The 20,676-nt window shown below is 37.3% G+C and overlaps 1 protein-coding gene across 6 annotated transcripts in view; it reads left to right on the top strand.

The window, feature by feature from the left end:
* Positions 1–267: 267 nt before the first annotated feature.
* Positions 268–20,676, top strand: part of LOC107048707 (disks large 1 tumor suppressor protein) — a 616,903-nt gene continuing 596,494 nt past the window's right edge. For 4 of the 6 annotated variants that reach the window (XM_015272037.1, XM_015272042.1, XM_015272038.1 and 1 more), the window contains exon 1: positions 268–658. In XM_015272037.1, the coding sequence (XP_015127523.1) occupies positions 637–658 (22 nt within the window). In that variant the 5' untranslated portion in view covers positions 268–636. The remainder of the gene's footprint in view (positions 659–20,676) is intronic. The other 2 variants (XM_015272036.1, XM_015272039.1) reach the window with 2 other exon arrangements.

The raw sequence follows: 20,676 nt of genomic DNA, 5'->3' as shown, positions 1-20,676 counted from the left end.
TCCTCAATAAATTCCGTGAATCGCCACCAGAATGCGCCCCACAGTTCCTCCAAGAGGTGCTGCCCCCTGTGAGAAGCCGCGAAACCCTAACCGCTAAACCTCACAAGCTCGTCCGATAACCGCAGTACGAATCCGAAAAACCCCGGGGGGATGAAAAAACATGACAGCCAAGCACCGCCGTCGCGGCGCCCCAGCGTCTCTGACTGACGTCACACGACGCAATCGACCAATCAAATATCCCAATACCTCAGTTTGTTCCGGCAAGGCTGAACTTGCGCTACCGCCATATTGCCCAGTCGCCCGCGGTGTGTTTATATTCGTTTTATCGTGCGTTATTTTCTTCACTGGGCAATACCGCGAATTAAATAAACCGTGAGTGCACGTAAACCCCCCTAAAATCAACAGTCGATCCCATCGTGTCATTGATAATTACCCGTTGTCACTCAAGTGCTAAATTTCATTGATCACTTGCGAGAAATAATCGCGAGAAAATAACTCAACGGGAGGTGCGTGTGTGGCCTTGTGCTTTACTGTTTTGGTTTTTAGTGTGTGTCTGACAGCTCCATTTGTGTATTCCGTCAATTTCTCCGTCAACCCCCTGTGCCACAAGGACACCTGACGCCAGCTGATTCCAAAATGCCCGTTCGTAAACAAGGTGGTAAGCTCATTCCACTAAAAACCCAATTTTATTCAAAATATTTTGTACCAGTTATCCCCTCCCAACTGATTCGACCAAAAGAAACCCGAAATTCTGCATGTGACATGTGTTTCTGGAGCATTGTCACGCGCCCCTTTTCCCCGGGGCGTGGGTCACTCGGTCAGTTGTCATCTCGATTGTCAATCGCACCCCCCGGACCAAACTCACGCGGAGAAAAAAGTTGACGAAATATTTCGAACAAGTCAAATAATCGTGGAGCGAACTCGACTTTCAGTGCTTTTTCACCCTGTATCGGGAATAGACTGCGAGACGAATAGTGAATTTTTCTCTGTTCGGGAAAATTTACTGAATGTCAGGGTAATTTGTGCCAAAGCTGTAAAATTTACCCTGCATTCCATAAAAAATTATTCCAGTGAACGTGAATGACTGCTCAATATTGCGTATAATTTTTCTGTAACGGAGAATGATTTTTAGCGAACGCGCTGTTAGAATTTTTTTGAAAATTAAGCAGTAGTTGGACTTGAATTCTAAATTGGTGATTTTGAATTCAGTTTAAGATCAAATCGATCATGGAATCTCTCATTCAGTTTGGAAATTCAAGATAATTGGGTTTTTCGGGTTAGATTATCACTAATATTTCAATGACATCTAGAATTTTCAAATTATTTAATAATTTTTATTATAATGTGGACCTGAATATTTGCAATTCCATTGAATACTCCAGAATTCAACTGATTTTTCCGAGGGGCTAGTCACTTAGGAAATCACTGGACCATTCGACTGGAGATCAAGGAAGAAATCACCAGAAATCAATGAAAATCAAGTGATTTCCATTTTCGGTAGTGATTTCTAAAGATTTCTAGAAATCGTCGGAAATCAATAGAAATCATAAAGAAATCAGGTGATTTCCGAAATCATTAGAAATCATCGATAAGTGTAAATTGATTTTGCAGTTTCAATTCTACAATTTTTGCTATGGTCGGTGCGTTCGACATCACCTAATCCTGAAATGTGACAGATGAAGTTTCTGGTATCCTCACGTAGAACTGTCATTATCGACAGATGCCTCACTCTGGCCCCGAAATCATGATTTCTTAAATGATTTCTTGAGATCAAGAACTCATTGGAATCTACTATAGAAATCATGGAAATCACAAGAAATCAAAAGAAATCATGATTTATAATGCTGATTGAGAAATCACAAAGATCATTCGAGAAATCACAGAAATCAACAGGAAATCAAAAGAATTCATGTGATTCTGGAAATTACTGGGTCACTCGAGTGAGGCGTGACCAGCCCTTCGGATTTTTCAATAACAAAATACATGAAAATTTCGTGTGAATGAGTGATTGTTGAAAATTTCAAGATTTTTTACTTGAAATTTTAGGACTAATTTTCTAACAGTCCGGTAGGTAAAATTTCACTTCCATTCGTCCCCATAATTTTCAGATGGGCGCAAGAAAAACAAATACCCTACCGGTGGTGGGAATTTTACCGAGAGGTTATTCACTGGTCAAATCACGGTGTCACTCTGCAATGAAATCTCATGAAATCTATTCTGAAATCACGTTAAATCAGTTGACATCGCACAAAATCAGTGAAATCATGTGATGTCACCAGGTGTAAATGATTTTATATGAAATCCCTTGCAATCATTTAAAATCAGTGAAATCACTTGAAATCATTTGCAATCACCAAATCTGTAAAATGAGAAATTTTATTTTGAAACGTATAGAAAACAAAGAAAATTGTATATTAAGGGAGGTTGGGGTAAAAGAGACACTTTTGACTTTTTTAAAAATGTTAATGAGGTGTTGACATGCTGGTGAAATCCAATATATTTTTGTTCAATACAAAGAACAGTTCTTTCCCTTTGTGACGAGCCTAAACTGAGCTGAATTGATAAATTTGTTTCTGAGTTCTGAATAATTAAAAAAAAGTCTAAAGTGTCCATTTTACCCCATCCTCCCCTACGTTACAAGTGTGAAAAAAGGGAAATCTTAATACGAGTGCCCGGAGAGAAATATTCAATAAAAATGGCGTATTTTTTCCATAATTCCAGGGCGAAATGTGGTTGTAGGAAATTTTACGGAACTGTCACGGAATTTTTACAGAGCGTTCCGTAATTGTTAACCGTCACTTTACCATCACTTAAATTTTCTGAGTCGATTTCGTAATCGGTGAGCGAATTGTGAGTTCCGTCATTTTTACTGAACATTTCTGTCCTTGTGGGGTTAATGTTGTTACACGGAGAGAAATATTCAATAAAAATTACGTATCTTTTCCGTAATTCCGGAGCGAAATGTGGTTGTAGGAAACTTTACGGAACTCACACGGAATTTTTCCACAGCGTTCCGTAATTTTTATCTGAATTTCCTGTAAAAAATTACGATACCGTCACTTAAACTTTCCAAGTCGATTCCGTAATCGGCGAGCGAATTATGAGTTCCGTAATTTTTACTGAACATTTCTCTCCGTGTAGGGACAGTCGTAGGATACGCGTAGTCGAGCGATAGACGAGATGATATAATAGTATATTTCGTCACTAGGCCGAAAGAAACTTTTCTGGCGAATATGAGTTTGTAGCCCGAGCCGAAGGCGAGGGCTGCAATCATATGAGCTAGAAAAGTTTTTTTTTGCCATATGACGAACAGTATTTTTTGTTATGACGGCCGTAGGCAGAGATTCACGGACGCGGAGCGTCCGTGAAGCGCTGCCTCACGGCCGGAATGACAAAAAGGGATAGTTCGATCCGTTTCATTGTCCCTTGTAAAATGAGTTCCCCGTTCCAACTTGTTCGCAATTCACAAGATCTTATTTTGTTCCGTCGCCCTGAGGCAATTGCGCAAATGGGTGAAATAAAAAATTTGAAATCATTTGAAAACATGTGAAATTATTTGAAATAATGAAATCGGGGATGAAATTTTTTGAAGTCACGTGAAATCACTTTGAAATCACTTGAAATGAGCAATCATTGTATCACGATATTCGGCAGTGAATAAGCCCTTAAATTTTACTGTACAGGATAATTTTTTCCTCTATAGGTAGGTTTTGTTACCGAACGAATCGTAAAATATCCTCCACAAACAGGAATTTTTTCATTTAATTACATTGCGTTCTGCAATTACCTTTCGTACAGTAAAATCTGCCGCGATTCTCTATGTAATTTTTATCCAACTTTTCTCTTTGCGTATCGATTCAATTTCAAATTTCACGTGCAACATAAAGTCATGTGCGTGATCTTCCTCCTTTTGCGCAATTCTACATTGTTCACCCATCAACGACTGTCAGAACTAACACGTTAGTTTTCCCCTTTGCAGAGACATTTCATTAATGTAGGCCAAGATTATGTTGCAATAATCCATTGGATATAAGTTGTGACTGGTTGACGGGTTTGATATTATGCCAAGATACTGTAATAATTTAGCTTCTGGCGGGTTTAGTTACTAACGTTTGTCTAGTGACGAGAATTATTTCAGGGACGTTAACCAGGGTTACGAGGATTGTTTAAAGATTTATTATGAAATTGAAAAAACCTATTTTTTTCCAAATACGAAAATAAATTTTCCATTGTCAATTACAATTTTTGACAATTGAAAACATGATTTTTAATTTTTTGATAACTTTATCTTCAACAAAATATAATTATTCCTCTATTGTCATTGTCACCATATAATTGTTTATTTGTAATCACAATAATTTCTGAAAAAATATGATGACGATACAGTGGACTTCCCTTAGCTCTTACTATCCGTAGCTCGGGGGTCGTGTCCTAGCGGCGGGGAATGTGTCCCCCACCGCACTAGTGACGTCATGCACGAGAGGGCAAGCGTTGTGTGTCATCGGCCGGTATGTTACAGCGTTCTCTGTCAGATAATGACGTTGTCTCTCTCGCGTAAGCACGTCCCTGCGCATGTGGAGGTGGTAATTCCCTAGCTCGAGTTCTTGGAATCAGACCCCCGAACGCTACGAGCTAGGGAAAGTCCACTGTAATAGCAATTAATGATGCTAATTTGGATATAATTAATTGTTACTTTTTTGGAGATAATTCAGCAAGCGTTACGAGGATTGTTGAAAGATTTATTGTGAAATTGGAAGAATGAATTTTTATCAATTACGAAAATAAATTTTCAAATGTCAGTTACAATTTTTAACAATGGATAACATGATTTTTAATTTTTTGATCACTTTATTTCCAACAAAAAATAATCATCCCACAATTGTCATTGTCATCTGATAATTATTTATTTCCAATGATGATAATTAATGAAAAATTAAGTGGTCAAAATTAACAATATTTTTTTTGCATGGGAAATACTCCATTTAATCAATTTTTTAAATTAACAAATTAAATGTTCCAATTGTTATTGATAATTTTGGAAAATTATTAATCCTTATTTGTTATTATCATCTCATAATTATTCATTTGTAATTACAATGTTCTTTCAGAAGACTTTATGCCAATGATAATTACTAATGACAATAATTTAAAAACAAATGAGTATTGATTTGTTCAACAATAATTAATTTTTATGGGTGTAAAATACTAAACAATTGTAATTATTAAACAATTGTTTTCATATAAGAAAATTTATTCATCGTTTAATTGTTGTTATTATACAACTGTTTACATAAAACAATAATGATTAAAAAAGTGTCCTGAGAATAATAATAATTACTGATAATTATTTAAAGACAATCGATTGTGCAATATTTTTTCAAATGGGAACAAAGTGAACAGTCAAATTATTTCATTTTTTCGGTGTGGCTAGTACTCCATTTTTTTGTTTACACTCCGCATTGTGAAATGACATTTTTTTTCAATTTTTCATTCTTTCTGGTGTATAGAGACCTTGGGCGATATCCAATGTATCCTGAGGTATTATGCGATCCGAGCTTTTCTCTGGACACATGTATTTATTGTTTATTTTATGGATGGAAACGAATGGACCCGCTCTGTGACACAGTTCAGGGGTAAATTCAAGTAACTGAGACACTGGTGTCTAGTTTTTGTTGTCTGAGCAGTGGAAAATCGATAGACATGCAAGAGGGGCGAGTGCGGAGGGTGGGTTTTGGGTTTCATCGATAATGAGGCCGATGAATGACAAGCGAGCGAATAATGTTGTGCACAATGTCTTTGGAGTTTCGTCGAGTTCAGTAATTGATTTACGATTGTTTAATTGGGAATTTGACTGAGGGGGATTAGGACGTAATTAAGTTCAAGGGAGAGGAATCCTATTTACTAAAGATGAAAGAAACGTGAAGTTGTTTTATATCGAAATATCTCGAAACTGCCTGACCGCTGATCCTCAATTCTGATTGGTCAATGAGTCACGTGAAGTAGTCGCTGAAAAAAAAATCCGGTATTTTCAAATTCTTCAAATGACAAAAAAATTTTCTGCGTCATATTTTTCATTTTTTTATGTGTGAAGTTGATCTTTATATCAAAACATATCTAAATTGCCTAATTGTTGATTATGAGAAAAAAAAACATAGTATTTCTAAATTTTTTTAAATCACAAATTATTCTTCACTTGCCAAATTTTAATTTTTTCATATTTATCACACGTCAAAATGATCAATTCTTGCTTTTCGGATTTTCATAGATAAATTCTAAACTCTACAAAATTCACGAAAATTCTTTGGTTTCCCAAAGAATTCGAGAAAAATCTGTGAACTACGGTTATCTGGAAAACTGAAATTTTCCGAAGAATTCAAGAAATTTTTTCAGTTCTCTAGGAAATCAATTCATAACCCCCCCTGATTTTTCAAAAATTACAGATTTTAATCAGATTATTTAAAAAAGTAAAAAAAAACGAATTAATCGAAGATTAAAAATTATTCATTGATGCTTCATTCTCTTCATTCTCTTAATTCTCTTTAAGTCATTATCAATATTTATAAAACATCTATGAGTATATGAGGTTAAATAAATTCGATTTCTTTATTTTCACAACAAAAAGATGAGCGCGCGCGAAAGCGCGCGCACAGATCTAGTATATCATATTGAAGACCTTATCCGGGGAACTGTTGGAACTTCTCTGGAATGGAAATTTTAGGTTATAGGAGCTGTGAGGTTAGGTGTGCACGCTGGCAGATCGATCCATGCCCAGGGTTGGGCAAGTAAATTACTTCAGGTAAATTACCTAGTTTCTGAGCTGTTTTTGAACTTGTTGATATATCATAAATCGATTTTTCATCACTTGTGCGTAAAATGAAATTTTAAGCACACTCCGCGTGCACAAAAGTCCACTTTCCACTCATCTTGATGAAAAATATGGTTCAACACTCGTGAGGGTGCTATGGTTAACCCTTGTAGCACTAGCCTTCGGCGAAGGCGAGATATTTTGTGAAGTCTTGATATTTTCACCGGGACTGCGAATGCCGCCTATTCGGAATCGTAAGGCTCATACCTTGCGAAGGTCAAAAGTCGTAAAAATCATACACCGCAAAGGTCACACCTCGCGAAGGTCAGAAGTCGAGAAAATGATACACCGCAAGAGTTATGTCTCACGACGGTCAAACGTTGTCAGGGTCAAACGTCATAACCATCATAACTCGCAATGACCAAACAACCCCAAGGGCCAAACGGGAAAGCCTTCTGATTATTCCTCTTGATTTATGATCGTCTCACCCTTGTCGTTGCTCCGCCTACCGTAGAGGCAAACTGAATATCTGAATTATCTGCGTGACCATGGACCGTTTTACTTTCATCAGATGTATCCCATTCGGGTTAGTACTACACGGGAAACCATGGAAAACCTTAATCGCACAGCCGGTCGATATCGCAGAGTCCTACTGTGTCCATCCGTCGTACTGATTAGATGAACACAGTAGTTCTCTAGATTCGCACACGGCGGCAGCGGTTCAGCACAAGGAGGCAGGGCTAAGCGGATACCCATCCAAGTACTAATCAGACTAAACGCAACTTAACTTGGACGACTGCCGGAGCCATACGCTTATTTTAAGTGCAAATTACGCGTAACTGACCATGTGTCAATTACCAATAATTTTTGATCATGAACAAGTGACGAAATCATATGTCACGCAAAAGATAAAAACAAAAAAGTTACAGTAGATTAGCAAGATGGCGGATACAAAATTCTATAAAAATGGGTCAAAACATATGGCACTCAAAACGACACGTCGCGAAAATTCTAAAATAAATTGTCGTTTTGTTTGTTATTCCTGTAAATAAAAATGCCTGAGGGTACTAAATCAATTATCCCCAGGAATACGAAAAAAATCAATATCACAAACAACGAAGTGAAAATCAACATTTACGCTAAAAATGAAAATGGTCGAATGGGTTCGACAGTTGTATTGAAATCGGTTCGGACAAATCGTCAACGAAACAAATGAGCTTGATAACTAAAAAAAATAGTTGGCCATTGGTGGAGGGAGATTCATTCATATACATACCATTTGGAAAAATAATCCAATTTGTTATTGTAAGACAAAAAATTTATATTTCATTTTTTGATGATTTTTTCTGATGAATGAGAAGTGAATGAAGTAATGCTGTTGATTTTTTCGTTGAACGTTTAGTTGATTGACTTTAATTAACACCTCCGAAAGTCTCTTGTTGTGTACATTCTCCGCTCAGTCAAGCCAAATCGTTCGTCCTTCATCTATTACATCCCACGTGCACTTAACTCAGCTATCACTCATCTCGCTTCACCACTCGGTGTCGCATAATTCGAGTGAAGTTCTCGTTGAAAGTGCAGACGTTGCTAGTTTCTCTTCAACGTGTTGGAGAGTAACACCTGATACTATCAGTCGACTTACAGTCAGCATTGCCATGGGATAATTCCCCTCCAATTTGTGATCATTCTTGTTCCAGCGAAGCATGTCGTTGGCGCTAAAAATGAATTTTCCAAGGATTTTTCTTCTATTTTTTAAATATTAGATTATATCATTAGGTTAATACAGTATGACGAGTATTAATAATCTGTTCTCCATTTCTAATATATGTAGTTGCTCTTGTTAAATTCAAATGGACTAACTTTTGGTTGGGACTACGGTATCAACTGCCTTAATAAAACCAATTCTCTTTTTTCTACCCACAATGTTAACCCAGAAGAATGGTATATTCTTTTGCTAAAAGTTAGCCTAATTTCCAATTGGTTTTAGCCGAACGAATTCTCTCCTTTCTTTGCAGTATTTCTCTGTGAAAAAGCAGTTATTACATTCGTGTCGCGTAATTTCAGTGAAGTTTTCGTTGAAAGTGCAGACTGCTAGTTTCTCTTCAGCGTATTCCAGAGTAACACCTGATACTATAAGTCCACTAACAGTCAGCATTGTTATGGGATAATTCCCCCCAATTTGTGATCATTCTTGTTCCAGTGAAACATGTCGTTGGCGCTGAAAATAAATATTCCCAAGATTTTTCTTCAATTTTTTAAATATTAGATTATATCATTAGGTTGACACATTATGTTCTGACGAATGTCAGTTTGTAATCCGAGGGAAAGGCGAGTATTAATAATCTGTTCTCCGTTTCAAAAACATCTAGTTGCCCTTGTCAACTCGAAAAGGACTAACTTTTGGTTGGGATTACTGTATCAACTTCCTTAATAAAACTAATTCCCTCCTTTTTACCCCCGATGATAACCCAGAGGAAGGGTATGTGCTTCTGCTAAGAGCTAACCTCATTTCCAATTGGTTTTCTCCGAACGAACTTTATTCTTTCTTATTGGTAGTGTTTGTGTTTGAAAATTAAATGATCGGTAATTCTCGAACTTCTTTAAATATCAAGAAAAAGATGGGAATGGCGATTGGAGGGGCGGGAGGAGGGGTGAATATCACACAAATAGATCTCGTATCAAAGATTTCGTGAATGTAATACGCGACACGACGTAATCGGAGCACCACGAAATGAGATCTCACCATCCAGAGTTCATCAGGTTGTCTCCGCTCTCGTCAGCATCAGCGTGAAGGAGGTATCAGGAGCCTTTTGTATGATGGGATATATATTGAGGATGGCCTACTAGATCCTGTCGTTGAAAATGATTGGGAATCAATTTCCGTTTGGGACGCGGGAACGAGATGAAGAAGACGAGAATCCGAGGGTACGTCAGAAATAGAAGACCTTGGTACTTTATATATCGCACAACACTTTTATGGATGAGTGAGGAGGGCGTTTGTTGTACGATAAAACAAAAACTCCGCTTCCCGGTGGAGGGATAAAAGTTGGGAAGCGGAAGGGGTCCCTTGATCTTTGCTGCGGGTAACTTTATTGTGGAGAAGGAGACTGTTTGAACAATGATGGCAGTTTTTTGATTGAGGGAGATTTAATGTCAATGTTTTTACTTCCGAATAGAATATCGACCCATTATGATTCAAAAAGTCCGAAAATGCAGTTTAGATCATGTCTGTGCGTATGTATGCGACAATGGTGTTCTGCAATTTTTCGCTAATGAATCGATGGAATAAAATTATTTCTTTTTCTCAAATGCAGATATTGTTGAGCCTTATCCATCGACATTATGTAAAATTTAATTCATTTAACCCCTGAAAATATGAATGACTCTCTTTGAAATTGATTATTTCCAGAACTATGGAATTCAACTCAACCAAATAACGAAAAAAGGAATACTGTAGCTTCAATTGCATATCGGTTTTATAATTTTCCGTTGATTAGAAGTCATTACATTCTAGTTGTATCGAGCGTACTCCATACTTGGAAACAAAAGGGCCCTGTCCGTGAGGGATTAATAATTTTCTTAATTTTTGAATTTTTCAAAAAATCGGATGTTCCACGATGACTAAAAAACAATGTTCTGAATTCATTGAATGATAACTTAGAAAATTTGTTCGTATACCCTTTTGACCGAGTTCGAAGATCAAGGCGATGGCAATAATCGTTGTTTCGATTTATACAAAAATTTGCAAAATTTTTGTATTCTTTGAAAATGGGAATTCCGCGGATATCTTAAGATATCATGCTTCAAAGAAATTCAATTATAGCTTAAAATATTAGTTTCAATGCCGCACTGTCGAAGTTGAACGATAATTACGATAGCTATATCTGTTGACGTTATGTTTATGATGATTTTGGCTAATTTCGAATTTTCCATCATAAATTAATAATAATCGACAACAATGGTCTAAACGTTGCTTATGTAGACGACAAACCTGTATGAATGCAGAGCCGATAAAAAAGCCAATTTCAGTAATTAGAAAACCGTTGAACGAAAATATAAACACTGAAACATGAATAGGAAATATAGCTCCTGAAGCAATAAAGAGGTGAGGGGAGTGATAGGACCGCAAAAAGGCAATCGGTTGTACGAAAGAAAAGGATAATAAGAGTAATGATAATGATAATATTCAGCTAAGTTGAAAATCTGACACAATTGTTCAAAAATAAATCTCATTCAATTTAATATAACATGTAATAAACAATTAATTATATACTATAGAAGAAAATGATGTGCAAAATGACCATTGGGAAGCATATTGCTAATTTATCAGCAAAAATAACTGTACCATATGAAGACAAGAGCAATTTTCCACTTGTTTCATTTGTTTGTGGGTTATTATTCACGCATCGACAGCTAGGTTATGAGAAGGGCCATGCACCTCCGTTTCGGGTTTCCTTAAGCCGAAGTTTTCTGCGTGACATGCCAATAACATTGAGACCTTTATCACTTCAAATTTGGTTAGGACGAAAGACTGAAGTGCTCAAAGTTTTCAAGTCTTGAAATGTGTTGTTGTATACCCCAGTATTCAGCTACCTCTTTATTATGGCGTGTAGTTTCCACACTATTTTATTAGGTGTACAAATAAGTTTTAGGACACTTTGCAAAAAATTTAAAATTCATTTTCGAAAAAAAGTAAACTACATTTATTGATCAAAATAATCTCCATCATTTTGAATGAGCTTCAGCCATCTGTTAGGTAATTCACGGATGCCTTCCGCAAAGAAAGTTTCATCTTACGAGGCGAGGAAATTATCGACCCATTTTTGCCCTTCTTTAAATGTTTTGAATCGCACATCAGTCAATTCGTTTTGCATCTTCTGAAACAAGTGAAAATCAGTTGGAGCTACGTCTGGTGAATACGCCGGGTGTGGCACAACTTCCCATCCAAGAGCCATTAACGTATCTTTGACCGGTTTACCCACATGAGGCCTGGCGTTGTCATGGAGCAATTTTACTGGACGTTTTCCTTTGAGAGTAAATGGACGTTTTTGTTCAATTTCTTGATTCAATCTTATTAATTGTTGACGATAGCGATCGGCAGTAACTGTCTCAACAGACTTCAAAAGTTGATAATGCAGTACGCCTTTCAGATCCCACCATACACACAGCATGATCTTCTTACAATGAATATTGCGCTTCGGTGTCGATGTCGTCGGCTTGCCGGGGTTAACCCAATGATATTTGCGTTTTGGATTATCAAAATACATCCACTTTTCACCGCCGGTCACAATTTTCCACAAAAAAGACTTTCTATGTTGCTTATTGTAAAGATTCAGACACATGTCCAGTCGGCTATCTTTATTTTCTTGAGTCGAAAAGGGTGGCACCCACTTTGTTCCTTTTCGAATCTTTCCCACTGCGTTTAAGCGATAGGAAGCGGTCTGTTTAGTTACTCCAAGCTGTTTTGCAAGTTGTTTTTCCGTCTGGCAAGAGTTCTTATCTAGCAACGCTTGTACTTCCTGGTCATCCACCCTTACAGGGGCCCCGGTACGTTCAGGGTCACTAACGTCGAAATCACCTTCTTTAAATCGCTTATACCAATACTCACATGTACTTTTCGATACAATGTTGTCCCCAAGAACAGAACAAATCGATTGACATGCTTTCCTGACAGTTTTTTCTTGATGGAATTCATAGCGAATGCAGTATCTAATAAATAGCTTATCGGTCTATGTTTTATTCACAGAATTTAAGATTATGTTTATGTCTCCCTTATATTTTGATACTATATTACAAACCCCACCATATGTAAGCGGACCATCATATGTAAGCGGTAGCTTTGAATTACTGTCATGACACGGAATCGAAGTGTCCTAAAACTTATTTGTACACCTAATACAATATGATTACTGTAGGCTTCACCCGAAAATCATTGGGGGCCTTACCCCAATAATATTATAAAACCGAACTATCTCAATAGACTGCGAAATGTATTCCATAAGCAATCGTGTCACCCTTGGGCAAATTCTCAGTCTCATTAACAATTCTGTGTCTCCAATTTCCTTCCTCAATACAAAGTCTTTGGGCCATTCTCCCCATTACAGAACATCTCTGGGTCTGGCCAAATCATAATAAAACCTCACGAAAATCTGAAAACCGTAATAAAACTTCAGAAACTCCTAAGACGCTAATAAAACTTCCAGAACTTCCCAGACAGTCATAAAACTCTTGGGACCTTTCCCCTGACGTCACAAGTCCGAAACCTTCCCCTCTGACATTACAAACTAGAGTTCGCTATGCCCAAATATGGTCATACTCACCATCTCCCCTCCCCTTTTCCTTGCACCCTCAGGTGTATAAAACTGAGGACTTCCGTAATTTTATTTAGTTTTAATTTTCACACGATAAGTAGAACCTCTAGTAACCAAATCTCTCGTATAGACTTGGCAGCGTTGTCACACTGCTTCACAGTTAATTAATAATTTCGTCAGTCGTATAATTTCGAATACATAAATATCCGTTTATTTTAATAATAAATCGGTGTACGTTTATTTATTCAACGGAACCCAACAGTTTTTGTCAAAAAATGTTTATTCAAAATTTTTCACAAGTTCAAGTTCATTGCCTCGACGAGACTAAATTCCTAGAAGATTATTCCGATATAGACCCAAGCAGAAATAGTAAAGCAGGGTACATTCAGAGCAGGAACAGCTGATATCGATTTCTTCATTAGTTCTGGCTAGCCCCGTTGAATTCCCGAAATTCGAGACTGTTCCGCTTGAAAATGAAATACTTATTAATTATCCCAAAAATATGATCATGATTCAAAATTACTATTTAAATTGTTCAATTTATAACATTTTCAAAGTTCTGTTAACTCGAATTGTGAATTCCATACAGAATTGTAACACTTGCACATTTCCTGAGGTTTCAAATCCCTCATTGACTATAGCTTTCTTTAGTTTCTCCATCCTAAACTGCACCAAATACCTGAAATGTGGTAACAAAGATGCCCTTCGTACTAATAAAACACACGCAGAGAGAGTGACGTGACGTAGCACGTCCGAAGAATTTTAGAGACGAGACCGAACGCGCGCTATAGCGCGCTGTAATTGTAACAATCATAATTGAAAATCTCAAAATTAAATTAATCATGAAGTAAATTAGCCGCCTCAGACGACTGGAACTAATGAAGAATAAGCGTGACAGACGATATCGATAGTTATCGATTTAAGTGTATGTTCTTTTTAGAATAGGAACAGTTCTGCTTCAGCAGCCCGTCAAAACATATTGAATGTGCCTACCATCCAATATTCTAATTGAATCTTATCTGTTGATAATATTCAAGTGATTCTCAATAATATTGAGTGTCGTGAGTTTAAATCAATTCAAATCCCTTTTAAAATAAAATCATATCTCTTTTAATGAACAATCCACACAATCGACAGTTGTTAAATGACTTCAATTCTAATTCATTATTAATAACTCAATTTACTTCAAATATCAACATTGAAGATAAAATAATAAATTATTAGGTGTGTGACTTAATTTTTACAGATTTTTTTTCGAGCTTAAAATTATATTTAAAATAGAAATATATTCGCGGTCTTTTCTGGTTTTGAAAGGATCGGACAAAAGGTTTCAGAACACGGAACGACAAGTCTATGTAAGTTACATAACTTTTCAGAATGACAGAGTTTAGATGGCAACTGATAAACAGCACATTCGGCACTGCATTTCATACGAATTCCAACAAGGAAGAAATTCTTCTGAAGCACGGGAATCAATGTGTAGTGTTCTTGGTGCCGACGTTGTAACTTATGAAACGGGTATTATTGGTACAAATGTTTTAGAAGGNGTCTTTTCTGGTTTTGAAAGGATCGGACAAAAGGTTTCAGAACACGGAACGACAAGTCTATGTAAGTTACATAACTTTTCAGAATGACAGAGTTTAGATGGCAACTGATAAACAGCACATTCGGCACTGCATTTCATACGAATTCCAACAAGGAAGAAATTCTTCTGAAGCACGGGAATCAATGTGTAGTGTTCTTGGTGCCGACGTTGTAACTTATGAAACGGGTATTATTGGTACAAACGTTTTAGAAGGGGTGATTTCGATCTAAGTGACCAGCCGCGTCCTGGACAGCCTCGAAAGTTTACAGATGCGGAATTGCAAGCTCTACTGGATGAAGACTCAAGGCCAACGCAATAAGAGCTTGCAGCTCAGTTAGGAGTCAGCCGAACAGCTATTTCTAAGCGTTTGCGTCAAATGACAAAAATCCAGAAATTTTGAAGGTGGGTCCCATATGTGTTGACCGAACACAACCTAGGTCAACGTATGAACACGTGCCTTTCACTACTTGCCCGGCAACAAAAAAAGGACTTCTTGTGGAGAATTGTGACGGGTGATGAAAAGTATATTTTTTACGAGAATCCCAAACGTAAACAGTCGTGGGTAGATCCCGGACAATCCAGTACATCGACGCCGAAACAGAACATCCACTTAAAGAAGATTCTCCTGTGTATCTGGTGGGACATGAAGGGTGTGCTTTATTACGAACTCCTGGAAACAGCTCAGACGGTGACTGCGGAACCCTACGGCCGACAACTAAACAAACTGAGCGAAGAACTTGATCGGAAAAGGCCATTTACTGGGCAAGGAAGCAGGCAAGTCATACTGCTGCATGATAATGCTCGACCTCACGTTGCTTGCGCGACTCAGAAGACCCTCTTAAACTTGGGATGGGAAGTTTTCCCGTACGTGGCATATTCACTTGGCCCTATCCGGCTATCACTTGTTGCGTTCTATGTAGCACGCTTTAGTGGATAAACAGTTTAAAACGCTGAACGATGTGCATAAATTCGTCGATGACTTCATCGCCTCGAAGACTGCAAGTTTCTTTCGCGACGGCATTCGAATGTTACCTGAGAGGTGGCGCAAGGTCATAGAAAACGGTGGACAATATTTCCAAGATTAAGTTCGTTGTTCTCTGTTTTTTTATATTAAATAAATTTACTGAAACATCTGTAAAAATTAAGTCACACACCTAATATATCAATCTGTCATTGTTTCATTATTCCCGAAATTTTAAAAATTAATCGAATAATTAATTAATAATTAATAATGAATTAAACATCGACGCATTGTAAACATCCAAAATCATTATTATTAAAATACCAATAAAATCAAATTACCTAAAGTATAAGCTTTATTTAAATAAAACATTGAAAATTGAGAATAACCTGATTGAAATTATTATAACTCAGGAGTATCGTTAACGCGATGCAACAGGGACCCCGGTTTATACTCACGTTTGTTTACATTCTCCGTCGTCCCTTTACTGGGTCAACAAATGATTAAATCTCTCCCAAAGGAAAATCAATAATGTGTTCCGATTTTCGGAATTTCATTATTAGTTATTCCATCACGTCAATGTTAATTTTCTCTATCGGTCAATTCACGCACAATGTTAATGAAATTCTTCAATAAAAAACGCGCATCGTTCCCATTTTCCCTACCTACGCGCTCTTCCTTTGTGTTTATATTTTCTTCCGCTTCGATAAAAAAGGAGAAAAAAAAAATTATGATAATGAAATATACTCCCGCTGAGAATAGCACGTGAGTCCAGCTCTATGGGTATCGTAATAATTCAATGTGTTGTGGGTGTCAAGTATCCACACTGACCGCAGCAGAATGTCGGGGTCAGAATGTCTGTGTGTTTACGTCATAGACATGTCGCCTGGTTTTCGTCGAGTTCATTGGAAATTTGTGATTTAGGGTAAGCTACCCAGTAGATGGACACTGCCCTGTAGATGGATGAGCTACTTTTGGATAAGAAATTACGCAAAAAAACACTGAAATGTGAATTGTTGCTTTGAATTTTCACCAACTGTCGTGATTCTTAACCCCTGAGTGACGATTTTTTTTCGATCAATTTTTTTTTTCATTTGCTAAAAAACAAACGTCCATCTACTGGGCGGTTTTCTTAGGCGTCCATCTACTGGGTAGTTTACCCTATATGTAGATAAATCCAACGGATCCCTCCAAACATTATGATGTCCATGAATTTCACAATTATTTTTCGATTTTTCGATTTTTTTTTTAGATAATTTATAGAAATGAGTTGCGATTACAGCAGACTCCCGTTATTGCCAACTTGTGGATGGGGCATGACATCTGGTGGTGAGAAAAAGCATCATTTTCAGATAGCAAACGTCTCCGCTGTATGGGACTGTAATGCAAACTGAGCCGTCTTCAATAGTATATTGTGTTACTAGTGCGTGAAGTTCCACTTTTTCACATACACATGCAACACATCCTATTTTTTCTGGTACCTGCCGAGTTCACTGTTTGGGAAGGTAGTGGGGTAATGTGATTGGTTTTGTGCATAAATACGTAAAGTTCAAAAGCTTCACTTTACGCACTCGACATTCACTTTACGCACGCTTGTGAACTTTATGCACGCCATGCGGAAAACAGCCGCTTTACGCACACTAAACCGTTTCGAAAAGTGCATTTTTGAGGCTGGTATCACAAAAAAGTCAATAATTCGAGATTGGCAGGGTGAAATTCATAATATTATAAATCATTCTCAGACTCTTTTGTCAAGTTTCAAAATGAGATCAATTTCATTCAAGTCGTATTAAAATGAAATTCACCCCATAAACTTACATGTAAAGTGCTGTCTCAAAGTCGTAAGCTCCGCCCATCCGCCAGTTCCCAATAGTCGCACTCATTACAGATGCATTTCCTTTCATATTGATTTTTCGTCGGTCGGCCGCTTCTCCCACTCTACTACCCACGGGCCCCGGAGTAAACATTCGAACGTTATCTTCGAGGACTTAAAGTCTCACAATTCCAGGAAAGCTGAACAATAAAATACTCTAAATACGAATTTTCGATCATGAAATTCAGTTCCCTCTAGATTGATGGACAGAGGTTCTAGTTTTGTTGGGATAAGGTGAATTGGATAATGAAGCAGAATAAAGAGAATAACAGCAAGATTACCGATAAAAAAGGTAAAAAAAGTGAATCAATGTGAATCTTACAACTAAAACTAGAAGAGAAAAACCACTTTGGTAAAAAAAGAAAGTTTTCAATCGGTTGATTATTTATAATCAGTTGATTATAAAAAAAAAGTTCATGAAATGTGTATTGAAATGCAAACTTAATGATTAAAATTATGATAATTTCTCAATAAATTTGGCTGGTGCCCGACATTTTATTTATTTTTTATCATCAAAATTTCGTTTCATCGGCCGTGACAGTCGACAGACCCCGGCCCCGTCAATTAGGAATTCATTCGACTTTTCTCTTCTTTCTCATCCATTGTTCATATTTCCTTGAATTTCAAATTATTTATTCATCATCGAAAGAATTATGTCTCAATCTTATCTTCAGCAAATCCTAGAATTTTCGAGAAATGCGTTGATATAAAGATTGTTTCGTGAGATCCGACAGTCGTCTTCTCCGAATATTTTACAATCTAGTGTTATGATTCTTTTTTACTATTCGAAAGTTCGGAAAAGTTATTCCCCATTGTAATTAGATCATTTTTGAAAAATAAAAAAGAACGAATATCTTCAAATGTAAGATTGAGGGAATTCTAGAACCCATAGTAATTCCAAACTCCGAAATCCAATATAGGGAACCATGGGTCACGTATCCATAATTATGGATGGCTTCTGCGGTGAAAGCTACCCGCCAGGTAATTGATGAATGCCGGGTAAATTCACATTCAACGGTTCGGACGTGGAATATTAATCTGTAGTGGATTATCCGCGCTTCTCGTTCCATTGCAGTAACGAATTGAGTGACGAGTATTCTGTCTGCTTTTTATCGGACCATGGAGACATATCAGACTGAATTTCTAGGTCCCATCAAGTGTTTTTGATGATTAGACATGGGTTCTCACTATCATTTGTTGTTTAATAATTCACTGGAAATATTGCCATAATTACGATAATCCATAGTTGCAATGAAGATGGCTGTAAGCTTCTAACGACAATAAAGGACACCATAGAAGTGTGAAAGCAAAATCCAATAACTGATATAGTAACAGTCCTACTCAAATCATGACCAGACAACCCACAATTTCCTGTGTCTCGAGAAATTTGATGACTGCACTTGTGTTCTCGATACCATGTGCTGACGAACCACTGATAATTCACTGGAAATACTGTTATAACATCGTAATCCACAGTTAGAGTGAAGATGGCTGTGAGCTTCTCACTACAAGAAAGAGGAGAACCGTCGCGAATAACCTAGGTGTCGACTTGTTGATAATAATCCACATACAAATATCCTTTCGAAAGTCGAGTGTATGGCGGTGTAGATAAGGTGTCCGTCTGCGGAGCTCGAGGTTCAGGGTTAAATCCCTGGTATTGGCGAAATATTTCTGGATTATTTGATTTAGTCAAAAAATGTAAGGACACTATAGAAGTGTGAAACTAGAATCCAATAACTGATATAGTGATTGCACATGTGTTCTCACTATAATGAGCTGGCTGCAGAGTGACGATTCACTGGAAATACGATCATAACATCGCAATCCACAGAGGAGATGACCGTGAGGTTTCAACTACAAGAAAGAGTAGTCCGAAATTCTGATCAGGCATGTTACGCCTCTGCCTTATGTTTTTCCACTAGGGTTTCTCCGCCTTCCTTCATTAGGCATTAATTAAATTTAATTTTTTTGAGAGAAAAAATTAGCAACTTCCTAGCCGGGAATCGAACCCGGGACCTCCCAATGTCGCGTCGGGTGCTCTTACCATCTGAGCTACCAGGACACTTACGAATTTCACTCTCAAATTGACTCATACCCGAGTGGAAATTCTGTTCAAGTCTCGATCAGAAACTGATCAAGTCCGATCCGAAATTCTGATCAGGCATGTTACGCCTCTGCCTTATGTTTTTCCACTAGGGCAGAGTATGCTTAGTTCTCTAACTATTCAATTACCTATTTTATTAATTTAATAATAATTTTTTATTATTATCCTATTTTATAAGTGATCCTCGTCACAATGTAAACACAGAGGTTCAAAGAATTTCATTTGAAAATGAAACTAATCATTTCCTCTGATTTTTCTGAGGACTTGGGTCACCATTGGTTCAGGAGTGGGGGCCGTTGGAAAGTTGCTCATTTCTTGAAAATGGTTTCCCTAGAGCCCTTTCGATGAGCAAATAGCCAAAGTCTATTGGAGCCAGAGTCCTTTCGAAAGTCAAGTATGGCGCTGTAGACAAGGTGTCCGCCTACGGAGCTCGAGGTTCTGGGTTCGACCCCGGGCGTTGCCGAAACATTCCTAGATTATTCGATTTAGTAAAAAAATGTAAGGACATCGTAGAAGTGTGAAACTGATAACTGATATAGTAACAATCCTACTCAGATCATAAACAGACAATCCACAATTTCTCGTGTCTCGAGAGTCTTGATGACTGCACATGTGTTCTTACTATAATATGTTGACTATAGACTGATGTTTCACTGGAAATACTATCATAACATCGTAATTCAGTCACAGAGGAGACACTGGTGAGCTTCTAAAGATAAATAAGTCCAGCATCTCTGATAACCCAGCTGTCAAACCAGTAATAATATTCTCAATTTTTGAAATTTTTTTTCTTGGACAAATTAGCTGCAAAATTTATTCATAGAAACCGAAGGTATCAGATGCTGAGCGTACGCCTTCCGCATCAATCTTTTTTCCTCTCACTTTTTTCATGAATAATTTCCGAAAAAAAACTACACGATCCGTTATGAGCATGATTCAATTTCAAAAGGATTCAAATTCTGCGTCTGCATTCATGAAACGCCAGACACAGGTCGGTAGGTTATACGGATGTGGAACGTGCCCGAGTTTTTCTAAAT

The sequence above is a fragment of the Diachasma alloeum genome, unplaced genomic scaffold (assembly GCF_001412515.2).
Source record: "Diachasma alloeum isolate Michigan unplaced genomic scaffold, Dall2.0 Dall_scaffold_00196, whole genome shotgun sequence".
NCBI lineage: Eukaryota > Metazoa > Arthropoda > Insecta > Hymenoptera > Braconidae > Diachasma > Diachasma alloeum.
Note: the sequence above shows the minus strand (reverse complement) of the source record. Positions and strands in the feature narration are given on the sequence as shown.